This window comes from Rhopilema esculentum, unplaced genomic scaffold, assembly GCF_057945365.1.
Source record: "Rhopilema esculentum isolate cy_ngs unplaced genomic scaffold, ASM5794536v1 HiC_scaffold_34, whole genome shotgun sequence".
NCBI classification, from domain to species: Eukaryota; Metazoa; Cnidaria; class Scyphozoa; order Rhizostomeae; family Rhizostomatidae; genus Rhopilema; species Rhopilema esculentum.
Genome location: NW_028300845.1, coordinates 1,407,375 through 1,432,894, shown reverse-complemented (window position 1 = coordinate 1,432,894; position 25,520 = coordinate 1,407,375). Strand labels below are relative to the sequence as shown.

The window sequence follows — 25,520 nt, the reverse complement described above, 5'->3', positions numbered from 1 at the left end:
ATATAGTTCTTTTAAAGGATGACGATAAAAAACGCACTTTTTGGAAATTATGTAAAATTCTTGAGTTGATTGTAGGTACAGATGGAAGAGTAAGATCAGCAAAGATCCAGATAGCAGGTGAAAGGAGTAAGGGTAAAGTATTCAGACGTCCCTTGAAATTACTTGTACCTTTAGAAATTGCATGTAAGGAACCTAACACAGAAGCAAATCAAGTCAACGCACCTATAGCGCCTGCGCAGCCAGCAGATAGAACTATTACGCGATCTAAGCGCGCAGCTGCAAAGTTAGGAGAGTTTCTTAGAAGAGACAATATGTAAATATTTCAATATGTATATGCTTACAGTTTCAGCTTGTTTAAAGAAAAATGTTCTTACGTTTTGTTGATGAATAATGATTAATTAATATGTATTATTGTAAATTGAGTGCAGGCAACTCAATCGGGGGAGTATGTTGTGAAGTCAATATATTTCGCAACCCACGCGTCATGGGGGATTCCTACTCGTCCCAGTCTTCTTACGTTATATATTCACGCCCTATATTGTAAGGTTAAGTTGTTTGAAGTAGTGAAGTTACGATAAAGTCACGCTACAAACTTATGATGGGCTAACAAGTTACGTTTACGTTATAGCTGTATATAGTCACGTTTTGTATATATTTAAAGATAAAATCAACGATATGGAGTTTCATTCACGTCTACGCTCTACCGAAGCTATGTTCAAAATAACGACAAAAGTCCCTTTTCATAGTTTTAGTAAAAATGTTGAAGAGATTACGTCATACTCTGGGCGTAGTCACGTGGCATTGTATTCGTCATGTATTAGCACGCTATTTTGACAGAATCAGAGTGTAGTTGTGACTCAGCGGTAACCAACATTTAATCCAGTAGAAAATAATTATGCTTAAATATATACGCTAAAGCTGCAAATCAGACGTTTTCCTTTTGCACTTCTGACCCACAATGCAAACTACTCAACAACCACGGCAGTCCCTTCTTAAAGTTTTGATAGTCAATTGCATGCTAAAATGAATTTCCGATGTCAAAAGATGATTTTGCTTTGCCCATTTTTAATAAGATATCCATAGAAGGACATGTGGGTAACTAGACGTCACGTGACAAATTAAAGCTCATTTTACTACTTTAAACGCATTTCTACCAAAAAGATAAACTATCCTTCATATTCCACTGCTTAGAAAAAGTTTATTTTGTTAAAACGCAATTCCAGCGACGTTTCTCCTCCGCAGAGAATAAGCAGGAACTTCTCTTGATTTGACCCCCATTTTACCCCAAAAAACAGCGGCAAATCCCCGTTTATCATCACAATTCAATATCACCAGTTGATAATGAACTCGAAACTGGTAATCATAATTTCCCCGCCCCAAAGTGGTACTCCCCGCCATTTCCGTCTGGTCTAAAAGTTTATCATCACTTTGACGGTCAGAGTAGATCAAATTTTGTGGATCATTGCCACGTCAGAATCCGTGATGTTCGCAAATGGATTTGTGCTGCCGTTAAATGATAGCCTGTGTTCCAGACCCCCCTAACTTGAAAGTAGAGGATCTGGAGCACAGGCTATTAAATGATGGATCTCTCAGCAAATTCATTTGTTCCGTTACAAGGACGTTAAGTAGAAGGGGGGTGTTAAAGGGGAAGTGGGCGTTAATTACCCTTTTTTAAATTTAGGATGAGCGTTAATTAGGAAGGGGCGTTAGATAAATAAAATGCGGCATTGCTAGACTCTTTCTTACAGTGCTGTTTATATTTCACATTGACTAACATTGATTGGAAGATTTGATTGTGGAACCTTCAGAACCTAATCTTTTCGTTAGACTTTCATCGATGTTATCAATTCAAAAATATAATTTGAAAACAATAAAATATCTTTGTTGATGCTAATTACAAACCATACAATCATGAAAAGCAGGTTAAAGGAATACCCGAACAATTACCCTAGGAGAGCATTTTGTTCATAAATTTGCTACCAGGATTTTACTAAATCTATTTTAGTGATAGAAAATAAACACGAAAAGGCCAAAAAGCTTTGCGAAAAACATTCCCTTTGTAAAAAGAAAGAATGCTATGTGTACTGGAAACCTCTTCGCGAAACTTTCCATAAAGTGAAGTAATTTAGGATATTGGGGCATAGTGACTTACTTACACAACACGATGCTATCCTAGTGGGGGGGGGGGGTAATCCTACAACAATAGAACTAAACAAAGCCAAGTGCAATTGCTAAATATACCCATACAAAGCCCGCGCCACACGGGGGCCGGGGGCCATTCCCCTTGTATTAAATAGGTAACCCCCTTTTTTGACCCCCCCCCTGATTTAGAATCGGTGGCGTGGGCCCTGCCATACTTAGGCTGGCATTATTTTAGCTCTATTACAGTTGTACAAAAGCTGCCTTTTTTATGTGACCAGCTTACAATGCGCTGATTCAATCCTTTTGTCTACTTGACTCCACTCCAATAAGGTGAATGACTGCTTTACAGAATTTACGAACAAGGGCACAGCATGACAACCATAGAGAACACCCCCCAATGGGACTGATGAGAACAATAGTGGCCATGGCATGGAATGTTGATTTCAAAATCACCAGCAAAAGAACTCTAAAACAACTGGCAACTGAACATCGCGTATCCAAAAAATACATAAAGCTAGTCCTATAACACAAGGAAAGTGGAATTATGGCGTCTCTCGTCTCCTTTCTATTTACGTTTGAATTCTTCGCAGCAGTTCTGACGATTTTGACAATTTGGAAACTTATTTTGTGGTGGAAAAATCCGTTGAATGCAATCCCAGGACCTGTTGGACTCCCCTTGCTAGGAAACACATTAGATTTTTTGAACGGAAAAGATCGGGTAAAATTGGCAGTAAGCAGAACAAAGAAATACGGGACACTTTACAAAGAGTATCATGTTTTACGTAAGTTTCAGTAGATAAGATTTTCTCGATTTTTGAAGCATTATTCATTTTTTCTTTTTACCATGGAAATGGTATCCTTCAAATCAAAATTATACCTGACGTGTCGAAGTTTCAAACTCGAAAACAAAATTAAAGCTGAAAGTTGAATGTATATTCGGCAATTATTTTTTATTGATAATCACTTAATTTCAAAGTTATTAGCGAGCGCTTTGCGTTGATATTTATCAAATTCAACCCACAAAAATAGGCCCGATGAACACCATAGGGCCTATGGTGTAGGCCCTATATCAGACGGAGGCGGACATGGAAATGAAGAATCCGGAGAGTTATCATGTTTTGCTAGATGTCATATTTTTAAGAGTAGTGTTCTCTGATCCTAGGTGACCTGTGTTTCGTTGATGCAGTCAAAAAAACTCCTCGACGTGTATGATACAAGGTTAATCGGATTATCCCAACCGGACTCTTCACCTTCGCCCTTAATTATTTATCATAGCAGTTTTCGGCGAGATGGGGAGGACGACCGCCACCTCGCCCCTCGAAGTGTCCGCCACCGCATTGGAGTGTGCACCAAATTTCCCAGTAGTCCAGAGGCACAGAGCATTGCCACCTGAGACGAGATTTGTAATTTGTCTTGCAACGTTCTAAAGTGCTTCTATTTAAGGGCAAAAAATAGCTTTACTTTAAAAGATACATTTTACCAATCTGGATTCAATTCTTTTTTTCGGAATTGCTATTCCGCGTCTTATTTCATTGCTATTGCCGTTCAAAGTTTGGCTTAAGCTGTGAGCGAAGCAAAGAATTTGTGACGTAATTGGGGGCCTACAGTCACGTTGTTCGATCCACACAATCGGCCGTAGAGGTGGAGTTGACAACAATAGACTGATCCCATTATTACGTCACAGGTGTTGCCACACGCAATGCATTCTGGTAGTTGTAGTTACGTGCCCCGTTGCTACTGTGTATGTTCACTGTGTTTCTTACTGCTCCGTTGCGTTTTTTAGGCCCACTTTCTGTATCAACAGGCCTAACAACACTTCCAATGTCGTTTAAAAGGGACAACGGAAGTCAGTGGAAATCGCCAGGGCCCCAAACTACTGGGGAAATTCTTTGATTTTGGCTCGCGCTACTAGGTAAGGCATTGGGCCTATTGGGGAATTGGGGAATTGTCTATAGTGAAAGTTCAGGGGTGGCGCTAGAGACAAACCTTCAAGGTGCCGAAGTCTATATTCTCCGTAACTGCCGACGCTGGATGTGTATAAATTGCCGACAGAAAAAAAATTCGATTTGCCCCATATAGCAGGCAGGGCCGTCGCAAGACAAGCCTCGTTGGGGGGGGGGGGGGGGTGTGGAATGCAAATTTACCTGATTAAAAAATTATTGCCTGAAACTTTTAGCTGGTGTCACAAACCTCTGCAATACATTTTATCAATCTAACTCTGTATGATAATAACCGACTTTTCTAATAGTCTTGTCAAATCTCTATATCGGGACGGGCAAAATATATAGTTACTACCTGAGGCGGCACCATGGTTGCCGCCGAAAGGGCAGGAAAATTTCGAATTGTGATGCTTCTAGTTCCCTGGAAAATGCACTCTTTTAAGCAGATTTCACTAAAGCAATCCTCCTAATCCTATTGAAAATTATTGTCTTTTTGCAAAACTTTTTTACAGCAGATAAAAACAACAATTTCGCCGTGGTCTTGAAAAATACCAGGTTGTCAGTTACTTTTAAATTTAGATTCCTCTCTCCATCTTAGCATGCCTTATGAATGTTAAGAAAAATCTGGAGCTCATAGTGAATTGCAGTTGACGCTTCTACTGAGAAACTTTAGAAGAAATGGACACGAGGCACAATTTTACCTAAGATTGCTTGATCCTTTATTGATTTTATGACAGGAAGGTCTCTGAAATACCTAAAGCGTTTCTTCCACCGAGCGGATTTTACCTGAAATTTCCTATTGAGATACTATTGGGGTGGGTGTGACAACCCCCCAGTCGCGACGCCCCTGAGTAGCACCTCCAATGAAGGGGCACCGATATAGAGCATGTTTCCAAAAGCAAGCAAGCATATCGAGCAAGCAATAGAGCATTTTTCCAAAATCGTTTGTTGTGGGTGCAAAATTCTCCCTTTCAAAATTCCCCCTCCCCGCCCCCACTTTCCAACCTGTGTCGGAGTCCACGAGATTTTCTCGGCAATTTGTGCCTTGTAAGAAACTTAATGCGTAAGAAACTTTGTGCCTATTGTTGAATATTTCTTCCTATCTACGTTGGAAGAAGTTAATCGACGGTTTTCTCTAAACCATTTGTTTGTCGTGAGCTATGCGGTGAACAATGCTATTGAAAAATAGTTGATGAAAAAGGACAAGAAGTGCTTTTTGAAAAATTTATTACGCAAAATGTGCTCATGATCGAAATGTTTTCATTGGCAATAATAATGTCTTGAAACGAAAAGAGAATCCCTTAAGAAGAAAATTCATTAAAGACTTTATTTATGACAGCGTGATTTTGCTGTTGTTAGGGTAAATTTCCTTGAAACGGTCCAAAACATGATCCAAATCAAGCATCTCTGCACGTTTCGCATGAATCGGCATTCGCATGAGCAGCAACAGGGATTTCAACCGAGAGGAGCACGATGGTATTGTGGGTCATGCGAAGGAGCACCATGAAATTAAGTCACAGCTTTCACGGAAGCGACAGGATATAATGCCACTATGATAGTAAAATTGCCGAAGAAAAGCCATTGAGAAAACCATAAACCAGCCAGTGCAGTTTTCTCCTCGATTATTTATGTCATTCAAACAACATGTAAACCGGGTGACATCCATCAAGTGCCGACGGTATTGAGAAAGCAAAAATTGATTGGCTGCCGACGGGGGGGCTAACAAAAATCTAGGGGGGGCTAAAGCCCCCCCTTGCCCCCCCATGCCGCCACTCCTGTGAAAGTTAATTCATAAAGCCAGTGTAAGATACTATAAACAGACGAGACTGGTATTGAGTTTTCGCTACAACGACCATCTGAGAATAAAAGCAATATACAGCGGTGACACATATAAGGTACAGCAAGCAAGCGTTGTACAGGGATGACTGACGGGGGGCACTACTACACCAGTTCACTTTTCGCCCTCTGTGAGCTCTAAGCATGATCATAATCGTTTCTGTGTGGCTAGGCCAAATCAAATCACCGGAGCAGCCAGTTTGTTATGGGGGCAGCTTTCTAACTCTGGTATTTGTATTTGTATTTGTTGCTACCTAGCATCCGAAGGAAGTTTTTAGGACACTGAGAAGCTATGCTTATCGAGCAGTGTCCTGGTCCTTCCTCTCGATGTGACCACACCTCGTGATTCCTACACCTGATTCCTCGTGGTTCAAAACATGTTGAAATAAACGCTTTTTTTCCTGGTTGTATTAGGTCTAAACATTCCTCGTCATGAACTTTGCTTTCACCTAATACAATACTCCCTTTTGCTCCATTTTATCGCTTGCCAGCTGGGCTGTTATCGCGTTAGTTCATTAGGCCTATTGTATTTTCATGCTCCATGAGCAACTTCAGCTAGACAATGATATATAATAAGATCATTCCAGAAGACCCTTTCTCCTTAACACAGAAAAATGATACATAATTGTTGCCTTTAAGTGCGTGGAGGCAAACAGGGGTTACTTGTAGATTTATAATCTACTTTCAAGTTAGGGGTCTGGAATACAGACTAGAATTATTCTGAAAATAACTCTAAGCTAAATTTAAGGGTGTAGGCCCAGAGTTGCTTGCTCACTTCGCTCGCAGGGTCACGTCTTTCTGTTTTGCCTAGGGCTAAGAAACTTCTTGGCAAACCTGCTCCAACAAGATCACTTGATTTAAAAAGACATCTCTTATGCCATCATGCTTAAAAAGTCATTTTGCAATCTTAAAAAGAACTGTAAATTTAAGCCACATCCAAAACTACGCCCAAGCCATTCATCACTCGGGTGCGCAAGAGTGCACTCGCAATTTTTACAAAAGTTCCTCGGGGGTGCAGCGATGAACATTCGTATTTTCCTTGGATCAAAACCTCTTTTAGATGCAGTTTTTGGCCATCCCTAGAATGCCAGATTTCTAAAATTTATCTTGCCATTAACCATGATCTTAGAATTATTGGCCCTCCAATTTTCGTTTCATCAGCCCTGAACAAAAATGTTAGCAAGTTTATAAAATATCATTATGTCTAGAGCATACACACAGACAAACATTGCAGTACCAGGTACCAGGGTTCCATTTCTTTGAAAGAAAAATGGCAATAACTTCTCACACAAAGTCGTTTGTTCCCAATCTTTGGAATTGGTTTAGTTCCCAGTCCCCCGTCCCGCTCGGGATTTACGGCCCTGTATTTTTGCAACTGAGTTTATTTTATCTTGCAGTGGTAACTAATTGTGCAGCGATAAACTCAAATTGTGTGTACTGATGAAACTACAGTTGGGAGATTTGCTTTGAAAAATAAAGATTGCAGACAGGTTGTTGCTGATTGACACAAAAAGTTTTATAAGAGCATTACAATATTAAAAACGATAACATTATAGTAACAATGGCTATACTTTATTCAATATTTTATGTTTAATAAATGTTAGATACCTACAAGCTATCTAGTTTGTTTCATACTTCATATCTTCTCCTTTGAAATCTTAGTTCTCGAAAAAATGTTTAAACCTAGGACACTTTTTTCTTATCAAGATCTTTGGTAAAATCTTGGGTGAGAAGTGGTGTAATTTGAAGATTTCATATTGAACACTAACGTCGTACCTTACTGTTAGTTTGATGGTTGTGGTCATGTCAATTTTCACTTCCAATTTCTTAAAAAAGTGTGCAGTGATAAAAATTCCTTAAATAAACCCTGCTTGCTTATAGTTATTGCATTTCAGGTGGCACTGTTGTTTATATCTCTGATCCTGTGCTGATTAAAAAAGTCCTTGTTAATGATCCAACAGGCTTCACAAGAAGCCCATATGCGAAAAAGATGTGTCCATTGTTTGGAAACGGTGTGTTCACAAGCCTTGGAAAAGATCATGCAATGCAGCGTAAGAGTTTGAACCCATATTTCTCAACAGTAAATGTCCAAGAGTATTTACCAATATTCGTGAAAAAGGCCAAGGAGCTCGCTGAAGTACGTAATAGTCATGTCTCAATTAAGCATTACTTAAGCATTGTTTCACTTTTACATTTAGTGATGTTGTGAAGTTAGACAAAGGGCAGTGACTGAATAGTTTACAGTTCTTTTTTGAGATGATCCAAAAAGGCCGTCGAAGTGGCGGGCTAGGGTTGAAGAAGGGTGCTGGAGCCCTCTAATAACTGTTAAGCTGTACTTTTTTTTAAATTGTGTACTTTAAGGGCAGCCCCCCCATATGAATTTCGATCCGACGACACTGTCAAATCTGATTTTTTTGGCCAGTGGTGTACCGCTATCAAATTAGCAAGGGGGCTCTTGCGCAAAATGTTTTTAAAAACAATGACAAAAGTATAAATTGGGTACTTTTCTACACTTACAAGATGGGCTCTGCCCCAAGAGTCCCCCTAGCTATACACCCTTGCGTTTGGCACTCCCCTAGCAAAAGCCCTGTGGCCACATACTTCTTCCTCTACATGGCTTGTAGCTATTGAATGTTGGAAGAAAGGGACTCTGGATTAAGTCTGCCTATCGGATACTTTGAACCTAGCAATGAAAATTTGGTAAATAAACGATATACAGGAACAACGCAAATAATTGTAGATCAAATCCAATTTTAAAAAGTTTAAATAGACAGCGAGAGAAATTTAAAAAATTGTATGTGGCCATTGCCCTTAAACAGAATTATCCGTTCGTTGTTTGAATAGTTAAGAATTTACTCTTCTATCCTATCTTCTGTGGTTTTTTTCTTTTTGTGCAGTTCTGGTCACAAAAACTGGCTCAAAATGAAAATCTACCATTTGAAACAGAAATAATGGAAAAGTTTATACATTTGACTCTTGATATCATTAGCCTGGCGGCCTTTGGATATGACTTTGATTGCGTTTCAAATGGACATTCTGAAGAGAGTTCTTCATTCAACAAGATAATGTGTGGCAACTTCAATGTTGTTAGGAAGTCGATGGAAACGTTGATACCTTTTCTAAAATTGATTCCTTCAAAGGAGCGTGACGAAGAAGATAAAGCAGAGAAAGTTTGTTGGAATGTTTTAGAAAGGGTAAGCATTATCAAAATGCCATTTCTGTAGTTTCATGTGTTTGAGTTGCTTTATTTTGTAGAACGGCACGACCTTTAGTTGCAACTCAACTTCACCCTCAACTTGGAACAGCAGCTACAGCAATAAAATGAAGTATAGTAAATAGAGTTGGGGCATGGAATAATTCAGACCTACCAAATCGGGTAAACTTTTTGTCCAACTATCAGGTTGTTTTCTATAAAAAATCCGCTCATTCCGGTTCCTGCCAGGCTCTAAAAATCCTAATCCGGTAAAATACTTGGATGCAGTGTGATTTGCTACATGGTTTGCCACATTAATAAGTGTTTTGGAGTGCGTGCATGCCACTACAGAATATTTGTGTTTAGGTACTCATTGCAATATAAAGCAAAATCAAATTTAACACTTTCCTATAATATATTTATGACAGTTTGATCAGTTTTGCTATACATGAAAAATGTCATTTTTAGATTATAGAGCAAAAGAAGTCAGAAGTAAACCCTAACAGCTCTGATGCTCCGATGAAAAATAACTTACTTGACAAGATGATCGAGTTATCAAACTCGGGTTGCAGCTCTTTTACTAGCAGAGACCTTCTGCATCATGTTTTTACTTTCATGATTGGCGGACACGAGACCACAAGTACTGCTTTGACATGGATGGTTTTTCTTTTTGCAAAGCATCCAGAAGTACAGGAGAAGGCCAAGGAAGAAGTAAGAAAGGTTTTGGGGAATAAGCAAGATATCACTATGTCTGATATTAGTGAGCTTGCCTATTTGAGCAACTGTATCAATGAATGCATGCGGTTATACCCAGTTGGAGCAGGATTTGGGCGGTTGGCAGCAAAAGAGTGCAAACTGGGGCAGTATACCATACCTGCTAATACCTGTATGATGATATCCCTAGCAAGCTTGCACCATAATGAGAAGTATTGGAAAAATCCTGAGGATTTCAACCCAAGTAGATTCGATAAAGCAGGTCAGGCTTTAAACGTAATACAAGGTTGTATAAGGCTTTTATAGTTGCCAAGTCCCACGGATCTGCCGTGAGACTCAAGGACGGAGCTGTGGCCCTCTTGATAATTTATCTCGATTTTTTTGTTTTAGCATGCTTAATTTTGAGTCAGACCATTAATTAAAGTGTATTATGGGTATCTATTTCCAATATAGCCATCATTGATTCAATGTTACGAGATAATGCATTTATTTCATTGATTTCCAGGGGAAACTTTATCAACATAGTATATGGCCAAATACTTTTTCCCAAAAAAATTGAAATCAATGTCAGGGGTAGGTGGCCCTGTTTTCGTGGCCACTTTGTTAAAAGTATATAGCACAGAAATAATGCAAAATCGGCATGGTCTGAAAGCTGTTTCTTCTGAACACATCTCTTACTTCTCTTCTTTCTCCTCTGACAATTCTTGATCTGCTCGAAGCTGAATGAGGGAGGGATATCTCAAAGTATCATTTCATTTGAAGATTGGTTTTCATTCATCAAAATAAGTACTTGGGGAAAAATTCTTTCAGTCAGATTAGAGGATTAACGTTCTATTCTCTCTTAGGCAAAGATGATCCGTTGTTTCCCTACTACTTCCTGCCCTTTTCACGTGGGTATCGAATGTGCATTGGATACAGATTTGCCTTGATGGAAATGAAAGTTGTATTGGCAACTCTTCTTCAGAGGTTTTCATTCAAACTTGGAAAAAATCAAAGTACAGAATTGAAAAAACAATATGGCTTGGTAATGAAGCCGAATCCAGCGCCGGTAATTGAAATTCAAGGTGCTTGAGAGACTTCCAACTCAAACTGTTTCACAGTATAGTATTCAGCAAGAGGTACGGTAGCGCTGAACATAGGTGTGGAGTTGAGATGGACCAGGGAGTCATGGTCTCGTTTGAGTTGAAATTCCTTTGGATTTCATAGCTTGTTGTTTCTGTATAGATTTGTTTTTTACTGATATACTTTGAATTAAAGTAAAGTTATCTTCTATTAAGAATTTCACAAAATGCATTTTTAACCGTTCTTTAATTCTTATCTAGATAATTGCAACTATCTAGATATTGTATCAATATGTAATTGAATTTTGTATTCAGGTGGACATCACTGCCTAAAATCAGAACATAGGTCAGCGACAACTGTTTTTTGATGCCATTATTTAGAATCGGCAGAAAAGTCTCTAAAGTCTCTGAACTTTAAATCTCTAAATTTATTTGCTATTATAATACATCCAAAATGCTTCGCATGTGTAAAAATGCTTGTTATTGAATAATCATAAAAATGATAGAGACGGTTTCGAAAGGTCGACCTGTCATACGAAGTCTCCCTTCCCTTCCCTCCCATCTTTTGATTAATTTATTCTAATCATAACAATATATAACCAATTTGTCAAAAATGATCGCATTTATTAGCGATCAATATCGCTCGATAATCAATAGTTTGAAAGCAGCAACATTATGCTTATTGTCTTTCATGTCTTGCATCTTGTCGACTGCAATCGTTCTCATATCTGCATTTGGTTATTCATTTAAAATTACGTAAGATTGTAAGTGCCTGTCATAGTCAATAACCTTGTATCTTTTTTCCGTTATGACTGGCACAGCTGGAGTGTTTCTTCTGCTGTTTTTTTAGCTTTTTAGATTTGAATGTTGGGTTTCATAATTACAGCACTATCGTAAGAAACTATTCCTTATAATTCTACTCCTAATAATTTACACACTTAATATTATGACTTTGCTTCACTAATTATGTTATAGCTTCGCTAGTTCTAACAACCCAAATCCTGTATACGATGCCTCTATGTCTCGTTCAGCTCATCTACATTAATCTAATACAGATTTTGTTATACTATACATAACTGCACTGGACACGCAGTGCATTTTGGATCTCTTACGCTAAAGATAAGGGCTTGTCGTTTGCTTATCGCCAGAAAGAGGTGTGTATGTTTGATCATCTTTGCACCTTGGCCCTAGTTCCATGTATACGGCATTGTTGTTGCTTCCATTGTTTACAGCCTCCCTTTGGGATGAATCTGCAGTTGTTGCACGTGATTGTTGGTCACTTTCAAATTGGAGGTTTGTATATCCAATGACTTCATAATCAAGATCCTGTTGGGGGCTGTAGAGTTGAAATAATCACTTAATTGTCTTAACGTGCATAGGCTTGAAGGCTAAGTACCAAATACGAATCACATACAAATAATATTCGTTATAAGAGGGGTGAAGGGAAGATGATGTCACCAAAACATAATATGTATTATCATAGATGTCATTTACGTAAAAGCTTGAAGCTTCAATCCCCCCAATCGCCCAAAAAAATTTTTGAGAAGAGGCACAGTCATCTCTTACAGCTTTTTAATATAGCCAAAAAGCAGTATATTTCTTCTAGTGGTCTGGATTTTGTATCAGAAGGACATTTTTGGTTTGTGACAGCGTCAATAATTTTCCGTTAACATTTGGCAATTATCAGGCAATTAATACAAACATCAGGGCCTACGCTACGAATTTGAAAGTGGGGGGCCAAGGCCAGCAAAAGTGGAGAGCCAAGGCCCCTACCCCCGGCGGCGTGGGCCCTGAACATCAATCGTCAAACCTTCAACCATAAAAAATCAGCGTCTGTTTTCCTCTTTGGGAAAGAGCAAGTCAAGTCAATTTCCGTTCATTTACCTTTGTGTGTTGCCTTTTGAATGATCATCTGAAACAAATTAATATTCACTTAATGAATATGGTTTTGTTCCGAAGTAGTAGAAGAGTTCTAAGCCGTTAAAAATGCAGCCTTTTTGTAATTGCAACAAGGGGAATGCATGCTCAATGTTTCGTAATAAAGATGAACTGCTAAGTATGGGAGGCTTCAATCTTCAAGTACTAAGCGGCCCCTAAGCAATATCAATACGTAAATCGTTCAAAAGGCGAGGGTCGAAATTACGCCTGGATTCGGTCGCACAACTTTCAGCACAGCTCTTCTTTGCGATCAAATGCCCTAAGTAGCTGATATTTTATCTTAAGCAGCCATTTCATTTTTTGTCCATCGATGACTGTACATCAACCAACTAAAGATGGTTGCAAGATAGTTGCAAGTAAACTGTACGTTCCAAAAACAAAATAAGATAATGTTAGTTATATACCAATATTTTTTTATTAGCTTAGAATACTCACGTCTTAAATACCCGATTCTGCGACAGTTTGATATCATAGCAATTATTTGCCACCTTGTTTCTCATATAACAGATTTATCATAGAAATATGCCATTCACAATTAAGACCTTTTTCATAGTGAAGAAGATAAATTTTTCCTCATTCTAAGCGGTAATATTAACAATTTTCTAGATAACCCCTTAACGCTTGAGACAACGATAAAAAAATCGTCATTCTTATCATCTGACAAACATTAACAATCAAAACCCTTGTAGAAGAATAAGACAAGAATCTTAAAGAGAAAAACAATGCAAAAACAAACACTTGAAAGGCTGAATTTTTTTTGCTTTTTACCTTGTAATGACTTTATACGCTTTCTCAGTGCTATAGTCCACATGGTTAGCAGGAAGATTATTGGAATGCAGAAAGCCAGGACTGCGTATAAACCAATGGCATGAGCATTCGATTGTGTAGAATTTGTTCTCTCTGAGGCAGTTGCAGTTGATTTGCCTTGGAAATAAAGAGCTAGTATAGTCTTGGATAATGATATTGTCCGTTTAATGTATTATTATGTATATAGAAAATATATCATGAAAAGGAATAAATATACTATCTTCGACCACGCTGTTTGGGAGAAGGCTTAGCCTAAATAGAATTAGCATCATATTCAGACACTAATGAATTGAAACTTTATAGGTTTCTATAATTTACTGTTCACATTTAAGCTCAAAGTTGCAAATTTATATTCTAGAATTCGCAATAAATGCTTCATATTCATATTTTAGTTTAATTTGTTCCTGTTAAATTTTTCTGAGAGATTTCACATAGAATCCTTTGATAAAATTACAAATTATAAAAAATTTCAGTGATTCGTGCTTAATTTGTTACCTGGTTTTAATTCAATTCAATCTAGTAATGTAGCTTTGTTTAGTTTGCTTTAAATTTTATATAAAGCTAATGTTACCTGTTTTTTGTGACCTCCGAATCCCAGGGTGTTCCCTGTCTTTTCCATCCACAACATAAACTTGCACATCGTATTCTGTATCACTGTGCAGCGAGTCAATGGTAGCTTTAAAATTATTCCAGTTAAAATCTTTCGCTGTCCAAAACGATTCGTCTTTCTTCTTATACTTAATCCGGATTGCCTTTATGCCACTAGCTCCGGTGCACAAGGGCAAACGCCATGTCACTTCGATGCTGCTGTCAGAGCTTGATTCTAGTTGAACATCTGTGACAGGGCCAGGAGCATCTAAAACATATAATGAAATTGCTTGTTGACGGCAGTTTGTTTGGGGTTTGGTTGTCCAAATTGAAAAGAGTGTCCAGAAAAAGGAGCGTCATCGTTAGATGCAATGTATCCGCTAACCTGGGTAAACCGATGCGGTGGTGAAGAAGGCGTAGATGCGGAGAAAGGGAAGGAAAGAGTAAACATTTCACTTGTTTCAATCCTCACTGAGATAAATTTTCGTGTTTCTAGAGATTTAAACTATACTCGTAATATCAAATTACTGAGAATATGGTACCGAAAATATGCCCAAGTAGCTAGGTCAAAACCAATCAAACCACAGAACAGCAATGTCAGCATTTCATCAGCAGTTTTAACGCCCGTGCGTGCAACTGCAATTTCTATTGACACAAAGCCTTGAACTGCGTAGTACCTTTCAAATTTATTTATGAGAGAAGAGAGGGGTTTTTCCTAATTTTTAATCAGGGCCGCCAAATGGTTTCGGAGGCCTTGGGACAAGCTGAAGGACGAGGCTCCCTGCGAACGAAGCATGCAGAAGTTTTTGACCACGCCCTTCAGATTAGCTAAAAATGCATTTCAGAATATTTCTTGCAGTCATGTGATTAATCCCATTCTTAAAATGGAATTCATTATATTATGAGGCCCCCTAGACCTGAAGGCCCTTGGGCAGTTTGCCCCCTTGTCCCCCTCGTACGGCATACTGGCCTAGACTGCTCTGTAATATGATCTGTCACTGCCTTACACCAAGAACATTTAACAAAGAAACATTTTTGAAACTATTGCATCTGATAAGAATACCTTTTTTAACCAAGGTTCTAGTTATGTTCACTTCCTTGACGGTATTGTTTGCCAAGCATGTGTATACTCCGAAGGTACTGTCTGCCAAGTCAGTTATTATATGAGTAACTTTTCCCTGCCCTCTTGCCTTCTCAGTATTTGAAAACATTACTCTAACGGTTGGTACAGGAAAGCCATCTGCAACGCATCTAACGATTACTGTCCGTGGTCTACAGGTAGTTAGGCTAGAGCTGTTGCTCGTGAATTCAGGTCCATCTGCAAAAGGGCATGATCTTCTTATTAACCAATTTTTAATGGAAATAGGAACAAGGATGATTTAGAAATGTTCATAGCATCATTAACACTTTAACAACAGGCTCTTTCGAAAGTGTTTTTTGATTTATTATTTAGCCAGGCGTTGCAGAGAAACATTCAGCACTTGCAAGTCATTAATACTGTAAAATATTCCTCAAATCATGTCCACAAGTAAACAACTTTTCTTTCTATACTGCATGTCCAAGGCAGAAGCATTGCCTGATTATTCACAGGGGATTTTCAAAACATTTCAAACGTCAAAACAAAACATGAGTCACAACTGCGACCTGTACATAGAGAAAGAAATTTGGTTTACTTACAATAGACAGTGAGAGAAACAGTCTTTGTAGCGGTCGATCCAACACCGTTTGAAGCTTCACATGTGTATGTTCCATTTTGCCCCCTCCTGACAGACGACATAACAAGCACTCCATTGGTGCTACTTAAAACATTATTTGCTGGCCCTCTCCAGGTAATTGTAGGCGAAGGATTGGCTGCTGTCACAGAGCAAGTTAAGGAGGCACGTTGACCTTCATTAACATTTAGAGTGGATGGAACATTTATCTGCGGGCTCACTGAACAGAGAAAAAGACAGTGATTTAATCACTAATGAGCACCTCTCTCTTTATAATCAATCAGATTTAATTGTCTACAACAAGATTCTATTAAGAGCTGATAAAAATATCTAGATTTACCAAGACCAATGGCCTGATAAACTAACGGGCTTTACTTGTGAATAGAGAATAATCGATCAGAGCAGAAGAGTACTAGAGTCGAAAATGGATGTGGTAGAGGTGTATGCTAAAAAATTTAAGATCAAATGCTACAAAACACCTTATTTCTGATCCTAAAAATCACAGAGTGAGGATGTGAAGTAACAAAAGTTAAAGAAGCGCAAGAAAATAGGACTTTTTGCATACAAAACTAATGGCTGCTTAAAGTAATATTTTTGAAAAAAAGAACTGACCAGTTCCGCTGGAAAGTGAACGTAATCAACACAGGTAGTCATAAATCAAACATAATACAACTTAAAATGGTCTGTTTTTAGTTCTGTGCATGCATATCAGAATAACACAATAGCGGTAGTGTTTTGAAGTTGGTTCAATACCTTGAATATCGACAGTTTCATTCCTGTTAGGGCCATCTCCAAAGGAATTGTATGGGATGCATTTTACAGTTGCTCTATACCCAATGTATTCTGCATAATTGATGTTTGTGATTTCGTACACGGCCGAAGTGGAGTCCCGAAGAAGGATCTCCGTCGATCCAGTTACTTTGTAGAACCTGTATTTCGCTGGCGGACCGGCACGTGAAGAACACGTGAATGTAACAGATGAACCATTCGATGGTTTCAGACTTGATGCTTTGATACTGACATTGTCTGGTTGGTCTGCAGACAGCAAAAAATGCGTACTAGCTAACAACGTAGTACGTGTAAAACTAGTTTAGCAACGTTGAACGTGTTTTTTGACCCATAACTTATCATAGCACTGAAGAGAAACATTTAGAACTTGAGGATACCTGATTATTTACAGGGGATTATCAAAATATTTCGCAATAGTGAAGACTCGATGTAACTCAATAAAGTAATTTGGTTTACTTACAGTATACAGTGAGAGAAACAGTCTTCGTAGCGGTCGATCCAACACCGTTTGAAGCTTCACATGCGTATGTTCCATTTTGGCTCCTCCTGACATATGGCATAACAAGCGCTCCATTCACGTGTGATAAACTATTACTTGCTGGACCTTTCCAGGTTATTTTAGGCGCAGGATTGGCTGCCACCACAGTGCAGATAATTGTGACACGTTCACCCTCAATAGCAGTGATAGTACTGGATACGTTCACTTTTGGGGGCACTGCACGAACAAAAATATACTTGAATCGAAATACCCAGTTTGCATCAGTTCGAGAATGATTGCATCAACGTAATTATTTAAAAACATTATCCACACAAAAATTGCATTAATAACTAGTTTCGAAATTGCATTAATAACTAATTTCGAAATAATTTTGACGGTTGGGGGATCTACGCTTTACTGTATTGAGAGGTGTTTATTGCAACACTTTGATATACCATTAAGGGCAATCGACAGATAATAAAGGGGCTTAAGGCAACTGTTAATCAAAAATTGATCAATCAGAGAGCGTGATCCCACTAACACGCTAATTGATTGGTTAATATTCATTGAGAAATCGCTCAAGCCACTTTTATGTCGGTCTATTGCCTTTAAAATCTTCTTGCTCACCTACGAATTGTTAAATAATCCTACAATCTTATATCAAAGCTTTATATTGAAGAAATCAAAACAAACAAATCAGCCAAAGAAGAAAAAACTAGCACCTAGTATTGCTTCAAGTAAATATTACTAACGGATACATCTAGAAAAGTGAGAGAAAGGTTGCTAGAAAACTGCAGTGATTAACTTTCAACTACTGAAATAATTTTATTGCAACTTGCAATTTGCAAGGTATTGCAAACATACCCTGTATTTCGATTGTGGTATTTGCAGCCACACCATTTCCTAGAAGATTGTATGGAACACATTTGTAAGTGACATTGTATGCACCACTGTAACTGACACTTGATATTGTGTACACGCCCCTTTTCTCTGAACCGGAGCTGCTGACTAACACATCCCCGCTATCATCGACACGATAGAACCTGTATGTTGCCGCTGGGTAGGAATCTGAACTGCAATTAAAAGAGACTGCTGAACCTTCTGTTGGTTTGGCAATCGATGCTGTGAAAGTTGTGGACATTGGTTTATCTAAACAATAAAAAATATAATATAATATAATGACAAAGATACAAAAAATTGATGATACACCTAATCTTTCCGGTGAAAGTGACATAGAGATTGCTAGAAATCGTGACATTGAAAAACAGGGCGTCACGTAATTGATGTGATAAAGAAAATATCACTAACTAGCTAAATACCTGACTACAATTTGGGTACTTATCAAAATATAAGTGGAAGTTTATCAAATCTTCTGTACTGACTAAGTAGGAAGAGAACACTAGATATAAGATCACATATGAAATAAAGATGGACTAGGATTCAGACAATACTGGAACAAAAAATTATTGAACGATTAATTTTAATAAAAAAATGTTTAATGCAGAAATGTCAATGAAAAACTAACATTGAAAATTGATAGTTGTTGTGCGATTAACTGCAGCGGAGAACTGATGCGATGCAAAGCAAGCGACTTTTTCACGATTAAGTAACAAAGATGGATTTCTAATCCTTAACACGCTCGTCACTTTAATGACACTGCCACTAGTTGAAGTAGTTGATGACTGAGTTGCATTGATCGTTGCATTGTTGTATGACCACGTCACAGTTGAAACAGGTCGACTGCTCACAACGCATTGTATTGAAGAGGTACTTCCTTCAACTAAAGTCGTAGAAGCTTGCATCGATTCTGCATCGTTAAATAATGGCAAAGCTACGAAATTAAACACAGTACATTTACAATTGCAAAGAAAGCTTGCTTCTTCCAAAGCGTGCTTAGTGGTATCCATTAACAACCAAAATGATGATAAGGTTTTTATAATATTATCGTTTTTATCCTCATTGCTACATTCTTTCAACGGGACATTGAACACGGTAAGTTAAATCTAGTTAAAAAAGGAAACAAATGTTCACAACTCGCAACATTTTTCAAAGATTCTTCAATCGGCTGACAAACGAAGCAAATGTGCAAAATTAAAGCTATTTTTTTCTAGTTTTGTTTTCCTCATCTGTATTTATGCATTGAGATGTGCTGCAGTACATATACATTGAATTCTGATGAGCAGGAAAAAAACTGGAATTTTGTCATTATCTTTACAATTTGGCAAAAGCTGGTAGTGAAATAATAATAATTCCAAGCAAGGTATTCAGCAAACAGTCAGGCTTTTACGAACAGGACCGTTATCAACTTAAAAATAACTAGAGCAGGATCTGATTTCATTGAAAGAGAAATAGCAAAGATTCACTTACAGTACACATTTTGCAGCAAAAACTTCTGGCTGAAAACCTTGGCTGAGACACCTCCAGTTTTGTAAAAGTCCAGCTCAAAATAAAACTGATAATTTTCGTCTGTGAACAATATATGAGAAACTGATATCATATGTTTACTTCCAGCCATAGAGGTGGTCAACCTCCCAACAAATTCTGCTGGTGTCGGAGAGTTGAGATCAAAAACAGATGTAAATTTATTGTACTTGTAGAGGCTGACATATGCTGCGCCTGTCTTTTCATATACAAATTTCAGTTGATCATAGAAACTATTTGATGAAGGGGGATCAAATGCATCTAATACAAAGTCAATCTTGGTGCCATTCATTATTGCTGTACTTGATGGCAATGTCGCGTTAACAGAGGCACTCTCCACCGACCCTGAAAAAGATTTAACCTGTTTCAATATAAAAATATCTTATTATCAATATACATTTCTAAAACAGCAGTAATTTTGATGTGTTATCCATTTAATACGAATATATAACGTGCCTTCAATATTGGAAAATTTCAAAATTTCTGCAATCGACTCATTTTAGAGTATTGACCTTCAGGTCAAAGTTTCTACAAAATTTACGAACGATAACGACAAATATCACACCCTTGTTCAGTATTTTTCCCTTTCAAAGGATATCTTTAGCGATAAAAAAGGTTTGCAAGATACTTTCTTAATGATTATGGAATTGATATTTTGCTGAAAAATCTGCTTTTTTCCCATACGCATACTATTCTACAGCAAAAAATTATAGATAGTTTCTTGTGTTGTGTTGGGGTATTTATGTGTTGGGATAGTTTCTTGTGTTGGGGAATTTTTGCTTAAAAACCTTTTGAATGGGTGCTATGTAAGTTTTTCCTTGCAGCGAGAGTTTCAAGTAATTAAAGCATATGTTTGTCTAGTTGTAAATATGAGTTTAATGATGAACATACCCCCGTATGTCAAATACCAAGCAAACAGCATTGTTTTAACTGCGAAACTCATCTTAAAAGCCAGCCTGTAACCCGTCCTGCACTGCAATTTAAAAAAAATAATAAGTTAGGTAGAATGGCGAAGAATTGAGCATCGAGAATATTAGCAAGACAAGCTATTGCTTCTTGGATATAAGATGCTTGACATTGCTGTGATGCTTTCGAAAACTTTCTTGCATTGGTGGCTGATACTTTGCTTTATAATTGACTTATCAAATTTACGGTAATGGACCAATTAATGCCTGTAAATGCTAAATAGTTCTGAGCCTTGCAATGAAAGAGTTTGACAGCATTGAATAATAACATACCATATAACATATGGAATAAAACATTCAATATATAACATTTAGTGGATAACATAAAGTATATAAAATTTGATATATAACATATAACAAATTATAGATTTTATATATAACTTAAAACATATGACAATAGCATTTAATATATGACAAAATAACCAAAAGCTTAAGCTATTATTTTTTATATGTTTTATAATGAATTTTATATCCTTCGTGCTATCTATTAAATGTTATATATTAAATGTTGTATTTTATATATTGCATGTTATATGGTATGTTATTTTTCAATGTTGTCAAAGTTATTTCAATGCGAGGCTCGAACTATTTAGCATATAGCCTAGTATGTTAAGTTATAGGATTTTAAATTCGCTCCTACGTTGTGGGCAACCAGCGTTAAGCTCGATGAAGTAAACTCAGTTGTCTGCACTGGAAACTTGAAACCACTCTACCTCGACTCTACCCGGTGGGTTACAGGTTACAAAAACCATAGCATTGTTGTAAGGGAATCCTTTGGGTACTTGAATTTCTTTTGATCCGCTTTGCCAGTTCTATTTTGTAGGCAACCATAATCATGCTTTCCGTATTGTTGGGAGAGAACTCGATTGTAGGTTGAATGTCTCTGTCGTTGATTCTCAATATGGGAAACTTGTTAATCTTTAAAGACTTTATGTCAAAACTCGTAGTTAATGTCCTTACGTCCCTTTCCACAAAGAGCATAATTGCACTTGTCACATGTGTCTTCGTGTATACAATAAATGAAAAGCACATTTTTTGTTTTTATGTTTCAGCTAACAGTGTGAGAAAATTCTATATGGAAACAACAGCAGAACAAGATGTGTTCAGCAAATTCTAGAGTGCTGATGGAGAGAATCTATTCAGAATTTTAAAAAGGGTTTGCCTAACTCCATGATTATTCTAGGATCACTCGGGTTATCTGCACCTGCCTAACGATACGTGCGATGTTGTTTGAGTAGCCCTGGTTAACAGTAAAACAAGATTTAGATCTCTACCCAATCAAGGAACTAGTCAAAATGCAAAGATCATACACATCCTTGTTAAAACTTTTTAAACACCTACACAAAGTTATCACAGTTTTTAAAGTTGTTTCGCTTCACTCCTATGTTGCTTGGTGTTTATATAACATCATTGTTTGTGACAATTTAACTGGAATTTAAACTATTCTTTCGCAAGGATTGATTGATTTATATAGGCCTTATGATTCGGACGATTCGCTCTGACGATTCGCACGCAAACTACCCTCCAGTTTTCCTTTAATATCTTTTAACTAACTAAATCTGTATGACTGATTTTATTTTTAAACATCACAAATACCATAGTTTTACTGTTTTTTCATATTTTCATAGTTAACAGGCGCGCAACTACGGGGGGGGTCCTGGGGGTCCAGACCCCTGCCCTTTTTCTCAAAAGAGGAAAAGTGCCCTTTTTCTTGGAAAATTGCTTGAATATTTTGATTATAACGCTAAAATGGTCGGTCATACAGTAAATGACACACTCCGGAGATGTAATGGACCTCGCAGGGATACAGATAAATTATTTAGTCAAACTTTCGCGCACTTGTTGGGTCGAACGTCATCATGTTGCAGTAATAGAGTCTATCTTCAAGCCCCAACTCTACAGCGTGTTTTATGATGCGCTACGCACTGGCTTTGAAGAAGAATGGTTCTGGGACTCAAAAACCAAAATAAAGGCATCAGATTTTGAACGGGATAGAGTCTCTACGACCTCTGGTAAAAAGTTACAAGAAAGAAACCAAGACATTTTTCAACCTGTCACATAGTTGACAGGGTCATAGAAGACCTTTGCATGAAACGAGCGAATGCAGAGAAAAATTTTCGGACTGGTATTAGCAAGCAGTAAAGATGGCACAAAAAGTTGATGTGCAGCTGTTCCGTTCCTTGTCAGTATTACAAATCAGCTGAAGGCAAGACTTGGAGACAGAAACCAGCTGAAGGCAAGGCTCGTGGAACTGTTCAACCTCCTCCCATCTGTAGTGCGAAGCAAAGAATTCAATTATAATATTTTAAAGAGCAAAATGTCTTTGGATATGGAAGATGATGGGCTGCTATTCAAAAGTGAGCTGGCGCTGGGAAAAGGAGATGACAGCAGGGTCGCTGAGAGGGGGACAAAGGGGCAAATTGCCCTAGGGCCTCGAGGTCTAGGGAGCCTCACAAAGCAATGAATTCCGTTTTTAAATGGAATTTATTAAAAGTAACAAAATTACAATTAAAAAGTAAAGCATCTTAAACGAATTAGTGAATTTAAGCTATTTGCAAGGGTGTGGTGGCAAAATTTTTGCTCGCTTCGCTCGCAAGAGGCATTGTTTTTTCCATTTCCCCCCTCCTTCGGGCCTCCTAAACTTCTCGGTGGCACTGGATGGCAGACAGAAGGAAGTCATGTGCATAGTTAACATTAAAAGGAAAAAATAAATCACACCTCACCACAAAATAAACCGTACACCACAACTTTTCTCTATTGATCAATTTTCCTTGTCTGGCGTACAATATTTACAGATTTACTAACTGCTCATATATTCGGCGTACCTAAACAAATGCCCCGGTGGACCTTTAATGAAGTTTAATTAATGCCCTTTTTGTGTCTTGGACCCCTGCCCTCTGAAATTTCTGGTTGCGCGCCTGGTTAAATAAAAATTCCAGTTAATATGAAAGTCTCCGAAACTTTGACAAAAATGTGCAATTTGTGAAAACAGCCCTCTGGTTTTCCTTTAATAACTTTTCGCAGAAAAATTATAAAAATACCATTTAAAGCTTAATCAATAGAACAAAGTTTGCTACACTGTTTTCTATAGCTTGCAAGAAGTTGAAGTTGTTTCAAGAACATTTTCAGCCCCCCGAATGTTGGTAAAAGCGAAATTTTCCCAAAACCGCTCTTCAGTTTTCCTTTAATAGCTCTTTTAAATCTCGGGTTTTCGGCCCAAACAGCAGTTAATTCTCTTTCTCGATATCTGCTACACTGTTTTTTCATAGTCTGCAGTCTGTTTACGCACTTTGTTGTGTTTTTATTTTACGTCGAAAGTAGAGGAATTTTGCGAAAGTGCAAACTCCGCCTCAAACCACGATGTAGTTTATAAGTCGTGCCAGGCGCTACCCCCTGAGTCGGTTTTAATCTCCAGTGGTTGAATATTCATCAAAATATTTGTTTAATTCTGTTTTTCAAAAAAATTATGCGTTTTATTTGACTTGCGAGGTCTAGGAAAATGAGATCACATTAACTGCCGTCAAATTTTATCAGATTTTTTTCTGTATTTTCAACCTACCCAGTCTTGTAAATGATGCCATCGCCTAAAGTTTGTTGCTTTGGTTGTCCAAAATGGACGCCTAGCGATTCGAAAAGGCTTGAAAAGAGCGAAAATCCCATTACTCTGCACCAAAGTCTCGCTACTCGGCTCAGAAGAGTCAATTTATTGATTGAGGGGAGGACCATGACAAAGAATGCGGTCTGGCGATTCGCAACCCTCCTCTCACGATTCGAGCAAAACAGCCCTTCGCTTTTCCTTTAATAACTTTTGGCAGAAAAATGGTAAAAATACAATTTAAAGTTTAATCGATAGAACATAGCTTGCTACACTGTTTTTTTTATAGTTTGCAAGAGGTTAAAGTTGATTCAAGTACATTTTCAGCCCCCCGAAAGTTGGCAAAATCGCAATTTTCCCAAAACCGCTCTTTAGTTTTCCTTTAATAACTTTTTCAAATCTCGGGTTTTTTGCTCAAACAGACGTTTATTCATTTTTTCGATACCTGCTACACTGTTTTTTATAGTCTGCACTCGGTTTTTGCACTTTGTTGTGATTTTATTTTGCGTGAGATGTGGGGGAATTTTTCGAAAGGGCAACCAGAGGGCTGTTTTAACAATCTGCACATTTTGGTCAAAGTTTCGGAGACTTCATATTAACTGAAATTTTTATTTAACTATGAAAATATGAAAAAACAGAAAACTTTGGTATTTGTGATGTTTAAAAATTAAATCACTCCTACAGATTTAGTTTGTCAAAAGTTATAAAAGGAAAACTGGAGGGTAGTTTGCGTGCGAATCGTCAAAGCGAATCGTCCGAATCGTCAGGCCTATATAAATCAATCAAGGATTGTAGATCTAAAAACTGGCCTGGATTTAAAAGGACCAACAATTAACTGTGATTTGATTTATCACTGTCTATGAACTCAAGGAAATCAATTCCGTCAAGATGAAACGCAAACTTACCAAAAGGGGGTATTTCTCGTACCCACGCTCTGCCTTTCCAGTTTTTTGGGCCTAAAAAAAATTGACGATGTGTAGTATCAAATGACATCACTCATCCGTATAAACTTCCGTGTAAATTTCAATGGTTCATCAGGGATCATCTGGGAAGATTGTTCTTTACACTTTGGTGCACTGTCTGGCCTGGCGTCAATGCAGTTATTATATCTATCCATGGGCTCCGACACAAGATGGAAAATTAGAGGGGGGGGGGGGGGGCAAGAAAAATTGTGGATCGAAATAGGCCAATCAGAAACACGAGCACATGACTGTATAGGTTGACCAATCAATGCCGCTTGCCTATTAGAATGTTTACCTATTAGAACAACCTATACAGTCATGTGCTCGTGTTTCTGATTGGCCTATTTCGATCCACAACTGGGTATATATATTTCTTAGC

The 25,520-nt window shown here is 37.8% G+C and overlaps 2 protein-coding genes across 3 annotated transcripts; one reads left to right on the top strand and one right to left on the bottom strand.

Annotated features, from left to right (window-relative positions):
- Positions 1 to 2,455: 2,455 nt before the first annotated feature.
- On the top strand, positions 2,456 to 11,421 carry LOC135684662 (cytochrome P450 3A5). Its single transcript, XM_089115551.1, has 5 exons — positions 2,456 to 2,924; positions 7,814 to 8,055; positions 8,816 to 9,112; positions 9,580 to 10,087; positions 10,671 to 11,421. Exons 1-5 carry the CDS (start codon positions 2,687 to 2,689, stop codon positions 10,895 to 10,897), a joined length of 1,512 nt encoding a protein of 503 aa, XP_088971677.1. The 5' UTR covers positions 2,456 to 2,686; the 3' UTR covers positions 10,898 to 11,421.
- A 109-nt stretch (positions 11,422 to 11,530) lies between these two features.
- LOC135684608 (roundabout homolog 1-like) lies at positions 11,531 to 25,294 on the bottom strand. Of its 2 annotated transcripts, XM_089115549.1 has the most exons (13): positions 25,085 to 25,293; positions 20,511 to 20,592; positions 19,566 to 19,964; positions 18,724 to 19,029; positions 18,063 to 18,347; positions 17,181 to 17,435; positions 16,685 to 16,966; positions 15,897 to 16,151; positions 15,283 to 15,537; positions 14,203 to 14,487; positions 13,593 to 13,748; positions 12,771 to 12,798; positions 11,534 to 12,222 (listed from the first exon to the last, which is right to left on the bottom strand). In XM_089115549.1, exons 2-13 carry the CDS (start codon positions 20,560 to 20,562, stop codon positions 12,000 to 12,002), a joined length of 2,781 nt encoding a protein of 926 aa, XP_088971675.1. In that variant the 5' UTR covers positions 20,563 to 20,592; positions 25,085 to 25,293; the 3' UTR covers positions 11,534 to 11,999. The 2 variants fall into 2 exon arrangements, with proteins under 2 accessions (XP_088971676.1, XP_088971675.1); XM_089115550.1 differs by lacking the exon at positions 16,685 to 16,966 and having other exon boundaries at positions 11,531 to 12,222; positions 25,085 to 25,294.
- Positions 25,295 to 25,520: the final 226 nt, after the last annotated feature.